The 15552-nt window shown below is 43.6% G+C and overlaps 1 protein-coding gene across 1 annotated transcript in view; it reads left to right on the top strand.

Annotated features, from left to right (window-relative positions):
- Positions 1-15552, top strand: part of SMARCA2 (SWI/SNF related BAF chromatin remodeling complex subunit ATPase 2) — a 164773-nt gene that overhangs the window by 21813 nt on the left and 127408 nt on the right. Inside the window, exons 4-6 of the mRNA XM_081104098.1 lie at positions 1517-1900; positions 8268-8523; positions 14922-15048. Coding sequence (XP_080960224.1) covers positions 1517-1900; positions 8268-8523; positions 14922-15048 — 767 coding nt within the window. The remainder of the gene's footprint in view (positions 1-1516; positions 1901-8267; positions 8524-14921; positions 15049-15552) is intronic.

Below are 15552 nucleotides of genomic sequence, written 5' to 3'. Positions count from 1 at the left end.
GTAGCCTGGTGAAGGGCGATGTGAGTCCCCAGCCTGTGGCAGCCACAGTCTCAGGTCGCGATGGTCCCACATAGGTGCACAAAGCTGTTTCAGCTCAAACTCAACAAAGGTTCAAACACACAGCACTTGTCCAATAAACACCTAGGTGCTGACCTTTATTATAATTATGACACGAGTCCATTTATTAAAGAGCAGAGACCTTTCATCTGGTCTTTTATATTGTGTCTGAGGACACCTTTGACTTCATTAATTAGCACTTGGTTTGAAGTCAGGGCAACCTCTCAGATTGCAGTCGGCCCTTTGTGCTCGCCTTCATCTTGGGTCTCCCTCCAGCAACACGCAGTCATAGGTTTTGCTAGGAATTCGGTGGCTGAGCTATACCATTCAACTCCTGAAACAAGTTCCTTGCAATTTTTGTTCATTTTGCCTTTTCTTCCTCAAGAAAAGTATTCTTAAACTTCCCATTTAGATCTTTTACAACCCAAACTGTTTACTCTCATTTTTATGTATTGTGGTCTTTAGAAGATTTTTGAAACTTTTAAGTCTTTAAAAAACAAAGTTAATAATATTTTTATCCAACAGTTAATATTAGACCCTAGAAAGAGCCCAGTGACATGAGCACTGACAGGGGATCCTTAGAGTGTAAACACCCAGCTGCGTACTCCTCCCCGGGGTCACGTGGAGGCAAGTTACTCACTTTATATACCAGAGCTCCTGCATGAGATTAATCTTCAGGCACCCGCTGCAGCAGCTGGCTCAACAGCACAGCCCTTACTGGCTGCCTTCCCTTCCTTAGCTCACCTTTCCATCCCCTGCCAGTGCCCTTGCTCCTTCCAGGGGCATCACCTGCACTCCATCCTTCCGCCAGGCTGTTTCCAGGGAGAACTCAACGAAGACAACATGTACGGTGCTGTGTACACTCCTACAGCAGTGCCGGCCCTCGATGATTGCAGACTATTCCTAATGAGCATACTAAGCCACGTAATGTTTGCCTCCGTAAGAGACGCTTCGTTTCACATGGTGATATAGCAGACACCTACGGGTTTTGTTTCGAGGTTGGAGCTCCTTTTAATGTGTGAGACTTACCCCCAGGTGCCTTCCTGTAGGTGGACAGCAGCCACTAGCAGTTTACCTTCGAGGACACATGGTGGCTATTGGTCACTTGAAATGTGGCTGGTCTGGATCGAGATGGTGAACAAAAGGATGCCGATGTCTCTTTACCAATTGTTACATTTTGAAATGATAATATCTTGGGTACGTTGACTTAAATGAAATGTATTATTAACATTAGTTTTATCTGCTTCTTTTACTTTTTAATGTAACTACTAGAAAAATTTAAATTATATGTATGTGATATATATAAATTTTGTTATATAATAATGTGATGATTACATTATGTACATTTTAAATTTCTATCAGACAGTGCTGTTGTAGAAAATTACCAACATATTCAGGAATGTCTCTCTTCCAGGGTCATCAGGGGCAGCCTGTGATTTCCTTGTGTGTTTTCTTCTAGGTTATATGTCACCACACCCATCTCCCCTGGGAGCTGCAGAGCATATCTCCAGCCCTATGTCGTCAGGAGGCGGCCCTACCCCACCCCAGATGCCACCGAACCAGCCAGGGCCCCTCATCCCTGGCGATCCGCAGGCGATGAACCAGCCCAACAGAGGTCCCTCGCCTTTCAGTCCTGTCCAGCTGCATCAGCTGCGGGCCCAGATTTTAGCTTACAAAATGCTGGCCCGGGGCCAGCACCTCCCCGAAACGCTGCAGCTCGCAGTCCAGGGGAAAAGGACGTTGCCTGGCATGCAGCAGCAGCCGCCGCCGCCCCAGCAGCAGCCGCCGCCCCAGCCGCAGCAGCCGCAGCAGCAGGCCCTTGTCAACTTCAGCAGACCATCTGGTAGGTTAATATGCAACCCCATGAATCATGTGATGGTCCACCTCGGAGGAGAAAGACTGCTGATGGCGCAGAAGCACTGGGCTGGTAGAAGCCCAGGGCCGTCTCAGCCTTTCGCTGTACCTGGCCGGCCGGTTCCCTTGCCTTGCTTTACTTAGTTGGCCCAGATTCCTGGTCTTTTCTGCTGTTTGAGCTTCTCAACCGTTGGGGACTCTGGTGCAAGCTGTAGGCCTGGGCAAAAGGCACTGTCTCCTGTGATTTTGCGTTCTCTTTCAAGAGGTGCAAGGTTTGCGGGAGCCTGTCCACCAGCCCCAGGGAAAGAAGCCTGCACCCAGTGCGTTCCATCTTATGCCCTTTGAATTTGATCTCTTCCTCTCCCTTTTCGCTGTGAAAAGCATTTGGGGAGGTTTCCAAGAAACATACCTGCAGTGAAATAATTGTCAAATAGAAAGTCAGAAACAAAGGGAAATGCAAGTCCAGGTCAAGCATGCAGGGGCCACAGGAGTTCTCATGGTTGTGCATCTGAGCATCCAAGATGACGGGTGTCCAGGCAGGAAAGGAGACAGGGTCAGGCACCTAATTCTCACCATTCGAAGGAAGTTGCTCACCAGTTCACAGAGGACACAGGCCCATTTGTAGCTTGAGAGTAAAAAGTGGATTTCCTACATGGGATTTATTACTATTATTTTTTTAATACTCACCGGAGGATATATTTTTTATTGATTTTAGAGAGGGAAATAGAGAGACATTGATATGAGAAACATTGATCAGTTGCCTCCCATATGTGCCTAGACCAAGAATTGAACCTGAAACCTTGGTATATGCCATGACTGGGAATCGAACCCACAACCTTTTGGTATATGAACAATGCTCCAATCAACTGGGCCACCTGAACCAGGGCTGGAATTGTTGTTTTAAATTATGTTGTTGTAAGCGGTGCTGCATGACGGAGGTATCGATAACATTTGTTCATCATAAATGGAATAACAGAATCCACATGGCCTAGTGTTCTTACGTATCCTGGGATCAAAGTCGAGGCTATGACATGTGTCACGTGTTGAGATGAGATGGTCCTTGTAGGGCCTTCTGGTGGTCTGACTTCGTGCCACTGGTAGAATCCAGAGCTACAGGGAGCTATAGGGTGCCCTTCCATGAATGTTGTTTTCTCTGGGAAGGTTAAAGGATGAAGTTCCAGGTGTCTGGATACTTGAACATAACAAATGCTTCCTGTCCTAATAAACAGGATCCTGTGTGTTTTCTGGATCATTTCCAGAAGAGAGGGCTTCATTTTTTTAACGCAGCTCGATGCCCACATCTTTCCTCACCAGGCCCCTGTCATCTGGGGGAATTCGCTTTATTTATTTTTTAAAATATATTTTATTGATTTTTTACAGAGAGGAAGGGAGAGGGATAGAGAGTTAGAAACATTGATGAGAGAGAAACATCAATCAGCTGCTTTCTACACACCCCCTACTGGGGATGTGCCCACAACCAAGTTACATGCCCTTGCTCAGAATCGAACCTGGGACCCTTCAGTCCACAGGCCAATGCTCTATCCACCAAGCCAAACCGGCCAGGGCAGGAATTCGCTTTATTACTCACTGCTCATGTCTTTTGGATTTCCAGGAGTCAGGCTCCCCTAGAAATGGAAATATTTGGGCAGATAGTGTTTTATGCCAGAGTGGATGGAGGAGGAAAGCAGATACCTCCTCAAATAGAGCAGACCCATTCCTGCCCCGGGAAGGGCGTCTCCTCTAACAGCATTGCTGAACTTTTCCCCAAATCTCAGGTTTCACAGGGAGATGATAACCTTCCCTGACAAAGACGTTTTTTCGATTGGCATCTAGGAAAAGTCAAAATAAGGGGACAAGTTTTTTTTTTTTAAGGTAATATTACCTTTTATTAGTTGTTACTGTTTATCTTCCTCTCCCTCTTTTTAAAAAATATTTTGTTGATTTCAGAGAGGAAGGGAGAGGGAGAGAAATAGAAATATCGATGAGAGAGACATATCCATCGGCTCTCTCCTGCATGCCCCCACTGGGGATCTAGCCTGCAACCTGGGCGTTGAACCCGGGACCTCTTGGTCCATTGGGTCACACCCGCCTGCCCCCCCCCTTCTAAAATAAAGTATAACTGCTTATAAATACCTCTACAAATATTTCAGAAAAAGTAAGTTTAAGTATGTCCACTTATCTGCAGGTAGCTGTGATTTCATTTTCCTTTTGTCCCATTTCCTGGTGCTATTCATGTCTGAAGAGAATCTTTTTGGCTGGGGTGGTCTGCCTCAAACCTGCTCCAAGGTTATAAATCACCAAAATTGACATCATCATAGCTACCACCAGAGAATTACAGTTTGACTGGAGGAATTGCTCACCGAGCAAATAACTCTTCAGTCCTGTTATGGGCTCCCCTCAAATCTAACCCATCATTTTTCTTTTCATTCTGATTCATTTTTCCTTTTAGATACTAAAGCAAAATTAAAAATGGGAACTGAAAAAGATTTGGGTTGGTGGTGGAGGGGTGCAGGCAGGGCTTTATGGTAGAAAGTAAAAGTTTTATTGCTCAGTTTTCTCAGTCCCCTTCCACTTTTTAGTCATCTAAAGTTTCTTGGTATGTCCAATGTAAGTATGCTTTATTACATTTCTTTTTTCTTTTTAATATATTTTTATTGATTTTAGAGAGGAAGGGAGAGGGAGAGAGAGAGAGAAACATCAATGATGAGAGAGAATCATTGATTGGCTGCCTCCTGCACGCCCCCTGCTGGGGATGGAGCCCACAACCAGGGCATGTGACCTGACGGGAATTGAACTGTGACCTCTTGGTTCATAGGTCAACCCTCAACCACTCAGCCATGCCGGACACGGTGGAAACCATTTCAATCCTTCTTTAATGCACAGAATTATTTGCCTAAATACCTTTGTGAGCCAGAAGGCAAATTCGGAAGTCCGAATGCGTAGACGTTCTGTACTTGTGAGACTGAGGTGTTTGATGAGGTTGTTTCCCTGTTTCTTAACCTCAGGCATGGGGTGCCTCCAGTAAAGACCCCCCTCCCCTTAGCTGCACTGGGATGCCCCTCAGGAGAGTCAGAGCATCCCTCTCTACCTTGACTTCTAAGGTGAGGACCGAAGGGAAAGCAGATGCATTTTGTGCCTCTGACAATTAAGCCTAAACTGTTTACATTGTATAGGGAGTCAGAGATAAGCTAAAGAATGTAATTTGTCTTCCACTTGCAGATACCAGGGAGAGGTCTTATCAGTTAGCAGACCACCAGTGTCTGCCCTGGAGATGATTTCCAGCCTGGCAGCTCCACTCTCAGCCGCCTGAGGGACGGGCAGAAAACCTAGGGACAGGTGGTGCCATTCTGGGCATGTCTGCTTGTGGCCAGCTGCCTCTGCAAATAGAAGTTTTTCTAGAATCGGTTGGAGGGAGTGGAAAACAGACCCATGCAGTAAATAAACGTGTGTGTTTAGTTAGGAAGGGAGTTTGCCTGTAAGTGAGTCTGATTGCAGGTTCCCAGGAAGCTCATGGCAAGCTGGCTTCTCAGCGTATTTGTGCTGAGTTGTATTAAACTCTAGGAACATTCTGAAGTTTGCTGTAGAGAAAGGGGCATTTCCAAAGTTGGCAGCTAAGACCATACCCAATTTCCCCAAGTCCTTTCTTTGCCATGCAGTCTGTGCAGAGCTGCGTAGTTAAATTAGACTTCTCTATCTCTGTGTCCTTGGTGGCAGCAAAAATGACAAAAGCTGAGGATGGAGCAGAGCTGCATTGTCTCATTGAATCCTCACTGCCATCCTCTGAGGTTGGCACTGTTATTACCGCCATTCTGCAGATGGGGAAACTGAGGCACAGGGGTTAAGGCAGTTTTTGCTCAGGCTCACGCAGCCAGCTGGCGATAGAGCTGAGGGGACGCTTACCGTTCTTTTGGTCCAGGGCGCTTTACGTGTCCCTGTTAAATTCACAGTAATTTGTAGTACTTTTTCAGTTGGAGATTTGGCTGTGTACACCCATGTTTGGGTCTCTCTGCTTCTCAATTTTAAGGTCCAATCAACCAGATAAGAATGCCTTTATATTTATCGGCCAAAGGCCAGTCCTGCGTGTATCAGCTTTAGTTGGGAGTCAGAAGCTAAAAGTGACTAGATTCGGAACCAGGGATATCACACATGCTCTGGGTGCCTTTTGGGGGGCGGGGGGGGGAGAGGGTTGCGGGGGAAGAGGAATGTGGTTTTTAAAAATAGTGACTTGAATATATACATCAAGGAGTCATCATAGGCTTTTGCATAGGTATTTGCAGACTATGATGCTAAAGAAAAAATGCCCAGAATAATTGAAACTTGTAACAGTATTACACTTTTATGGCTTTTTGTTGATGAATTATTTAAACTTTGGAAAGAGGAAAAATAAATTCGAGAACTGGATTTAAGGTAATTATTATCTTCTCAGTAAGATCCACATGTTCTTTTTATTAAAGGTGGTGGGGGTTTTCATTATTTAGTATGCTACACCAAGCCTTCAGATATATTCAATTCTGCCAGTTTCCTGAGCTTATTAAGGAGATGCGTAGAATTACAGAAGATTAAAGTAAGTGTTAGAAATCTCCAGCTCCTCTCTTCTGGCTGGATCACCTAAAGCACCCCAAGTGAAAAATCTACCCTGTTGTTAAAGACCTCTAGGGAAAAAGGTATCCTGAAATGTCTCTCTGTAACTCATGCCAATGCTTCACAGCCCTGAGGTTTAATGCTTAGAAGTTGGTTTCTTATATATGGATGAAAGAAACTCTAAGTACAGTATAAAATATTATGAAAAGCTATGCACTATGCAAAAGACCTCTCATTCAGAAAACAAAACACACACACACACACACACACACACACACACCAGAAAGTACTTAATTGAAAAGGATCTCTTTATTATGATAGTACACCTAAAATGCCTACAATAAAAATAAATATTTTTCCCTCAAGAATTCTTCATCAACACCAGAACCATGGCTACCAATTACCTCAAGAAGTCTTATCAAGCTCTGTATCTTTTGGAAAGTTTTACATAACTTCAGAAGAAGGGGGAAAAAGGAACAGTAGGAACACCACACACACACACACACACACACACACACACACACACACACTGCAGTTTCCTAAGCAGTTTGTTCTAATTCTTCACATTCCTCCTGTCAGAGTGTTTGCTTATGGCTACCTGTGCATTGTCATGTAAGCCCATTTCTAAAAGGTATGTGCTGGAAATTGAATAAAAGTGTTTAATTTTTCATAATGTATGTCTTTGTATGGTTAATTATTAAGTCATTCTGAAGTGTATAGACTATTATTTTTGTCACCATTGATTGAATCATCTTAATTTTTCTTGGAAAAGATAAAGACAGTTCTTGAAAGAATGCCTGAGAGGTTTTAACTTCTGCTTACTGAGATTTTCTTTTCTCTAATTTACTAAGTCATCTGGTGGCACCTCTAATCATATTTATAATCTTGAAGTAAGTAAAAATCCACTTAGGAGGAGAGATGGAATCTTCCTATGTTAGGCCCATACTTACCATCCCAACCTCTTAAGTGCAATGTGGGCAGTTGCTTTAAATGGACATATTAAGTACAGTTCAGTAAGCTTGACAAATGCATATCCCTTTATTCTGATAACATGCAAAGAATGCTCCCTTTAACCTTCATATTTGCTAGTTTTTATTAGGTGGAACGAGCAGATTGTTTTTCCTCTGCACTGAATGTTTTTAGAAATATCTCTAATATGTAGTAAGAAATTGAAGGTCTGAGGTGCACTGATTTAATCTGAACTATACTTGAGAGGTCATGAAGGGGAAATGCCTGCCCTCTTGAGTTCACACCAGAGGACCGCAGGCTCCTGGCTGCGTGTGTGAGGCCTGGCTAACAGCAGGCCCGTCCAGCGGGGACTGAGTGTGATTTTAGGACCACACCCAGACTGCATCTGACTTAGGTTATGTTACCAACTTACTTTGTAATAACCTAACCGACTTAGGTTATTCCCTTACGTTTCTGAACTCTGAATGCACCTATAGTTCTTTTTAAAAATCCACTTTTGATGTAGACCTACATCCAAGTCTGGCAGCCCATCCTTTAGCCAGCTCAGCTTACTATGTAGGAGTCGCCTGGGGGCCATTCCCACTAATGCTCCTTAGTGATGCCATTTCCCTTCGCCCCCGGGTCTTATTTCTCTGGCCCCGCCTTTCCTCTCCACACCTCATTTTTTATTTTTCTTCCCGCCTTTTTTCTTACCCTCCGATATTTACTGGTCACCATCCCTGGGCCCCAGGGGGACAGCGGGCAGGCCTGGTAGGGCCGCAGGTCAATGACCCGCCCAAGCTGCTCATATCGCTCTTGTCCCACAGGCCCCGGGCCGGATTTGAGCGGCCCGAGCACCCCGCAGAAGCTGCCCGTGCCCGCGCCCAGCGGCCGGCCCTCGCCCGCGCCCCCCGCAGCAGCGCAGCCGCCCACGGCCGCAGTGCCCGGGCCCTCGGTGCCGCAGCCCGCGCCCGGGCAGCCCTCGCCCATCCTGCAGCTGCAGCAGAAGCAGAGCCGGATCAGCCCCATTCAGAAACCGCAAGGCCTGGACCCCGTGGAGATTCTGCAGGAGCGGGAATATAGGTAATGCACCCCATGCCGGGGGTTCTTGCAAGTCTCACCGAGCCTGGGGGTGGATGCAGTCTCCCGGGGCTTTTGTTGCTCCTCTCTATGGTTGAGGGAAAGGCCCAAGGATGATTGCAGAGGCCAAAACTCATGCGGTGGGAATGATTTCAGCAAAGTGGGGTGGGGAGGTGGTTGTGGTGGGGGGCTCTCTGGTGGCTCTGGGTTGGCAGCTCTGTGATTTTCACTCATTTAATCAGGACACCTTTATCCACCCCTGTGACGGGTCAGGCACTGTGTTAGGCGCTGGGGATGTGAACATAAGTGGTTGTCTCACACAGATTATGGGGTGCCTGATCTAGTTTGCCAGCTTATCCTTGATTGGTGACTGCAATTTGGTCAGATGTTGAGGGTTTTGTGTTGGCCTGACCTTCATGATACTAAAGTACACTTTGGTAGGTATACTATATTTTTTGTTTAAATTCATGCATTATTTAGGTGTGTGCCTTTTTAGTATATGTGCCGCTGAAGCAAGCACGTGGTCTATGCCTTGGTCCAACGTTAGGAGTAAGCCCTATGTAAGTGTCTTCATATGGGGTCCTTTAAACTCTTCCTCCAGAAACATAATTTTCACCTGATTTGGCACATTTATCTAAATCAGGAGTTGGCAGACCTTCTCGGTAAAGGTCCAGGTAGTAAATATTTTACGCTTTGCAGGGCCTTATGATCTCTTTGACAACTACTCATCTCTGCCTTTGAGTGAGAAAGCAGCCCATATGATAATGGGCTGACTGTGTTCCAAAAAAAATTTACAAAAAGAGGCTGTGGGCAGGATTGGCCCACAGGCCATTGTTAGCCGACCCCTCATGTACATGGTGAATGTTAACCAAAAGGGAGACCAATAAGTACTGAGTCAAATGAGAGCAAAGCTCAGATCATGGTTCCTGGAGTGAGACAGAAATCATGCTCGTCACTTTCTAGCTGTGTTGCCTTGGTCTAGTTCCATCTCTTTTCTGCCACTTAATTTCCTCATTTGTTAAAAGAGGATCTTCGAGTATTTCTTGTGGGAGGAGATGAAATGACACAAAGACGTTTAATACATATTAGCTATTAGTATTATTTCCCCAAAATGATTTAATTGAACAGAAAATTAGAGTTTAAAAATTACAGAGAATGTTAGTAACAATGTAATAGACTCCCTTTTCAAACATTACCTTAAACTTTATTGAAAAACGCATGACTTATTCATTACTAGATTAAAATACTAAGCTATCAGCTTTGAGAGTTATCCTGAAAGAAACCACAGTAACTTGCCGTTAAATGTGTGCAGTTTTGTTTTTTTGTTGTTTTTTTTTATGAAGAGTGTAACTGTAGTCTCATTACTATAGCTAATCCTCAATTAAGAGCTTTTATGTTGCTGTTCCCAGCATTTCATGTATCCCTGGGGAGCTAGATGCTCATCATCTGTAGCTATTTCAGTGTTCATAGGCTGGTTTTGTTGGGTGAATAATTGCTGTGTATTATAAAGTCAAATATTAGCAAATGTTTCTTGGACAGAAAAACTATATTTATATACAATCTTTTATGTTGCTATAAAAAATCAAAAGCAATTTTTAAAAGACAGTAAATGGGATAGAGAGTATCATTTACTCTAAAATTCTGACTTCCTAAGAGTGAACATTTTTTTCCCTACCCTGAAGGCACAAACCTACCAGTACCTTTGTTAAGTCATGTGAATTACCTTCATAACATCAGAGATACTCTCTGTATCTAGAATTGCATCTGTATTTTTTTTCTTTACTCAACCTGTGTTGTGTTGTGTGTGTGTGTTTTACTGGCTTCTAATTTTTCTTTCATTTTCACCAGGATTTTAATTACAGACCTTTCTTGTACTGAGCTCATTTTTGCACCTTTTTTGGAAGTGATCTTAATAGGTATCCAGCATTAAGAGTACGACTTAGCCTATTCCAATATTAGAAAAGCTTTTGTCCTTCACTCCTATAGTTATAAAAAAAATAATGTATCTGTCAGTATCTCTTAAACTGTATGCCTTGTAGAGTGTGGTGGAATGGCTGTTTTTCATAGTATTATGACTTGACAAATGTCTCCTTGTTTGTAAGGCTGCATGGCTTTTGAAATGATTGATCTGGCAGCCCTGGCTCCAAACAGCGGGAGGGGCCTTTGGACTGAGTTTCCCCATGGCCATCCTGAGGGGCACAGGTTTGCACCTGCCGCATCGCAGGGGCATGTTCTAGCTTCTTTATAGAACAACAGCTGGTTTCTGCCGATACGAAGATAAATTGTTCACCTGCCAAGATTAGTAAAATTTTTCTCTTAAAAAGGGTAGATTAAGACCTTTGGGCCCTTGTAAAGACAGCTTGGAGGCGTTTCCACTTGCCCCTCTTGGAGAGAATGGCCTGCTTAGCCTGTAGCATTGGTAACTGGACGAGCCCAGTGTGCCTGTACCTTCTGATCAAGGATTTGAGCAAGGTCTTAAAAAAATCCATTGTAGCCCTAGGTGGTTTCTCAGTGGTTAGAGCATCGGTTCTCAGACTGAGGGGTCCTGGGTTCAATTCCAGTCAAGGGCACATACCTCGGTTGCAGGATCTCGGTTGTAGGACCTCGGTTGCAGGCTCGATCCCTGACCCTGGTCAGGGCCGTGGGAGGCAACCAATCAATATGTCTCTCTCACATCAATGTTTCTCTCTCTCTCTCTCTCTCTCTCTCTCCCTCCCTTCCACTCTCTCTAAAAATCAATGGGGGGAAAAATCCTCGGGTGAGGATTAACAAACAAAAAATCTCTTTTACAATTTTATAAACTTTAGTTTGAGCAGAGTCATCTGTCAAAAATTCTTTAACAGATGTTCATTCCTTTGACCGTTATGATATCACTTATCTTGTCTATGAAAATTGAAAGGAAATTGTCAGAATCTTAATTTTTTTTTTAACGTTAAGTCCCTTGGCTGCTTTTCCATGTTCATCATGCAAGGATTTTGACAAATTGGCCTTCTTTATTTAGTAATAGCATAAATAAGTGTATGCATATGAATAGTTTGCCTCAGATCTGTACAAAGTCTCCAGTTAAAGCAGTTTGCCCGTTTGAACTGGAGCCCTTCTCTTTGAAAGGAGCTTGATTGCTTTTCTCCGTGGTGAGTGTCAGAGAGATGTCCCAGCGCTTTCCGTCCGGGTGTCTTGTCTTTTGGCACACTTCCTTTGCCTCACCAATACACCTAACTTCAGTTCCTCCACTGAGAGTTAGATGTTTGGGCAAAAGGGCTCCAGGCATTGTCACATTAGCATGTAAACTAATTCCACAAATGTTTGCCTGGAAGATGGATTTCAGATTCGAAGGAAGAGCATTTCTGTGTTCTGTCAGCCCTCTGCTTATCAAGGCAGAATTTTGCTTCTGGAAGCAAATATAGCCAGTGTTTTTTGGGGGTGTTTTTTTTTTCTTTTTGTCCTCCCTGGTATCCATTACAACCCTGAAAATTCCTTCTCAAAAATTACCAAGGGCCACTTTATCAGCAGAGTTACAAAAAGTCGGTCTCCCTCCCTCGCTCTCTTTTTAAAAGTGTCACTCAGCTCCTTGCAGGAACAAAATGTACCAGTGTCATTTTCTGTTCAAATAACTCTCCTGCAGGAATCATAAACTTCTCCTCTGGACCTGAACAAAATATCTGTTGCCTTTAATGGAACTCTTTTTCTTGCCAGAACAGTCACCCTTCCTGATTTACTGTTCAATCTGTATGAAAAACTTGAGTGACCTAATTCTGCTTCAATTTTCTGAGCTCGTGAGGACACTAAATGAGCCTCCTGCAGTCAGGCAGTATTACAGCTGTTGTTGTTTCGACAAGTTGAGAATCCTGAATCTCTTTATCGGGCAACCTGCTGAATCCCATTGATAGGAAGATGAAATTGTCTGGAGAGAAGCATTATTTAAAATGAAGATTTCCATTAACAACCACCACCACCAAAAGACAACATTTTCTGTGTTAAAGAAGCCCCTCCTGTACCTTGGCCCCCACCCCCCATGTGCTGAATTGAATGCATATAATGTCACCCTCCCCTTCCCCTATACTTCGCACGTTTGTACTTTGTACTTCTTGCCTCCCTTTCATAAAAAAGAGATTCTTTTGTGCTGGGGAATCTGAGATTCACTGACAAGTGACTAGGTCCTTTGGAAAGGAGCAGTCATTTCAGGAAGAAGTGTCATTCTACCACGTCCCCCCTCCCCCCCCACCACCCCAGCTCCTCACCCACTGCAGTGCCCCAGTCCCCCAAGGTCGTATCCACCCCCAGTCCCCACCTCCCTTCTTCCCCTCTCCACTCCCCAGCTCCCACCCGCCCAGATCAGTGTGATTTAATCTCTACGCTGTCCGTCCAGCTGTCCTAAGATTATTTATTTAGTTCTTCAGAAGATTAAGGGAAACACAGCTATTCCTTTAATTTAGCACCTGACCCACTTTGTCAAAGAGAGTAAACCAGACAACAAGGAATGGTTTGGGTTCTGGGCTTTTCAAATGAAAAAGGTCTGAAATGACTCTAGATTCTAGAGTCTAGGACCAAGGAAGGAGAATACCCCATCGTTGGCCCTCATCTCACCCCTTTATATTTAATTTTCCTTTTACTATGGCCTTATTACAAAAGGGAAATTGTTTCAGTTTAGTTACTTCCTTTAAATTATATATTTGAAAAAATCCACAAAAGGTTTTTCTCTTAATATCTTAATTGTTAAGATGCATCATCTGTTGCAGTATTTGGAGATTGGGGGCTATGTGGCTATTTAGGAAATTGATCTGGATACAATTAAGTAGGAATCTGTTTTATTATTTTCAATTAAATCAATGAAAAACAATGCATTTCCTTTATTATCATTAAAATTTTGAAAAAGAGGACATTTTACTTCTCTACCAAGGCAAATAACAAAGTTGTTTTTTTAAACAATCATTTTGATATTTGGACCATATGAGATCCTAAGATATTTTGCACACCTAAGTCACAGATTTTACTTCTTCATATTCATATATATATATACACACATACACACACACACACACACACACACACACATCATCGTAAAGGTTGATGAAACCATAATACTAATTTTTAACAGAATCTTAAATGATGAACGTTTATAGTTGAGATCCAGGGAAGTTCTCAGCTAGAAAGTCTATTTTAATAACCCTGTGGTGGTTCAGTGTCAGGCAAAGGAGGTTCCGTCTAGAGACCTCCTTTATTAGCTCTGAAGTCAACGTGTTTCTTTACATCGCCAGGCTTCTGTTTTCCCATCAGTAACAGCACCATTATACCTTGAGGGGTGTGTGTGTGTGTGTGTGTGTGTGTGTGTGTGTGTGTGTGAGAGAGAGAGAGAGAGAGAGAGAGAGAGAGAGAGAGAGAATGAATTAAATTGTGCATCAAATGTACTTAACGCAGTGCAGTTCATGTTAACTTAGTTTAGCTTACTGCCTTTTTTATTACTATTCTTTCTTTTGAAGTCTCTTCCAAGACAGTTTTGCCCCAAATTTTGGGGAAGATAGTTCTCAAAATAGATTTAAATGGCATATAATTATTTGGAAAAAAAAGAATCCAGGTGAACTCTAGAACCAGGCGTTTCTGTGAGTAACAGTCCTGGTATCCCAAATGAATGAAGAAAGGGGGATGGCTCCTATTTTCCCTCGTGAGGAAATTACCTGCAGTTATATTTTTGATAGTGTCTACAGTGAGAATCCCCGCAGTCCTTTTCTAGACACTCCCAGCTTTTAAGTACTGTTTACTTTGCTGGTTGCCGCCGCCCCAAACCTGATTTTAAAAACGCCTAGGTTGCCTTTTCTTGGCCCAGCAAGCATTGCTCAGGGAGGAAGTGGCTGTGGTCGGCAGGGCTCTCTCTGAATGTGTTGGGTTGGCCGATTTCTGTGGCCTCAGCACCCACAAGTGCTCTTGTTCACTCCGCTTTAAAGGCCGTTGTCATCAGCATCTTGGCAAGGCGGGCAGATGGCCCCGATGCCGTAGGACAGAACCAGAAGTTGGAAAGGAGGCTTTCTGCCCGCCTGCCAGTGGCTGCCTGGGCTTTTTGGAGCAAGTCGGAGTTTCCTGCCTCTCATTTTCTCTCTCTGTTCAGAGCGAGCAGTGGCACTTGATGTTCCTCCTACATGTATCATGAGCCTTTTTTCCTGGGTGTTAGAGAAAGGTTATGTCCAAGACCAGAGCGTTAAGCAACATATCGCACCTGTCTGCATTAATGCAAGGGTGGCTTTTCTCTGTTTAACAGCAGAAAATCTGGCTGGGTGTCAGAAATCAGCCATGAGTATCTGGGATAGGTTTTGCCATGAACTTGAACCTAGTGTTACTGTTTGTCATTTAAGACTGAACTGTAATGTATATTTCCATCTCTCCCGCCCCTGTTTTACTATCTCCCCTAGGCTCCAGGCTCGCATAGCTCACAGGATACAAGAACTGGAAAACCTGCCTGGCTCGTTGCCACCGGATTTACGAACCAAAGCAACCGTGGAACTGAAAGCACTTCGGTTACTCAATTTCCAACGTCAGGTATTACCTTTTCCCCAGCGAATCTGAGGCGGAGGAAATGAATGTAATTGTTGGAGATCGGCGTGTTTCCTTAAGTCTCTTCAATATTGTTATAAAGATAGAAACTTAGTAACATCGTGTATCTCTCAGACCAGCAGCAGAGAGCTAAAAGCACTGAAGACGAACTGCTTATTATTCTGTTTTTCTTGCCTGTGTATCAGATACATTTTTTCCCACCTGCAGGATGGTTTACAAAGTCAGAGTTATGGCGGTTTGTTACCGTGGACGAAACCTTGAGAACAAATGAGATAGCTCGTGTTTGCCTTTATGACTCCCAAGAAAAACAATCACGTGGTAGATGAGAGCTTCTTTGTAAGCACAAATGTATAATCCTAGCACGGGAACATATTTAACAAAGACATTAGCCACTCTGCTAAATTAATAGTCCAGCATTTATAGAAATACATAAACCTGTGTCTTATAACTTGATTATTCACCACAACACAAGTTTGGTGCATTTGATCC

The sequence above is a fragment of the Myotis nattereri genome (assembly GCF_964212035.1).
Source record: "Myotis nattereri genome assembly, chromosome: 12".
NCBI classification, from domain to species: domain Eukaryota; kingdom Metazoa; phylum Chordata; class Mammalia; order Chiroptera; family Vespertilionidae; genus Myotis; species Myotis nattereri.
The sequence above is the reverse complement of the archived record's forward strand: the minus strand, read 5'-3'. Positions and strand labels throughout refer to the sequence as shown.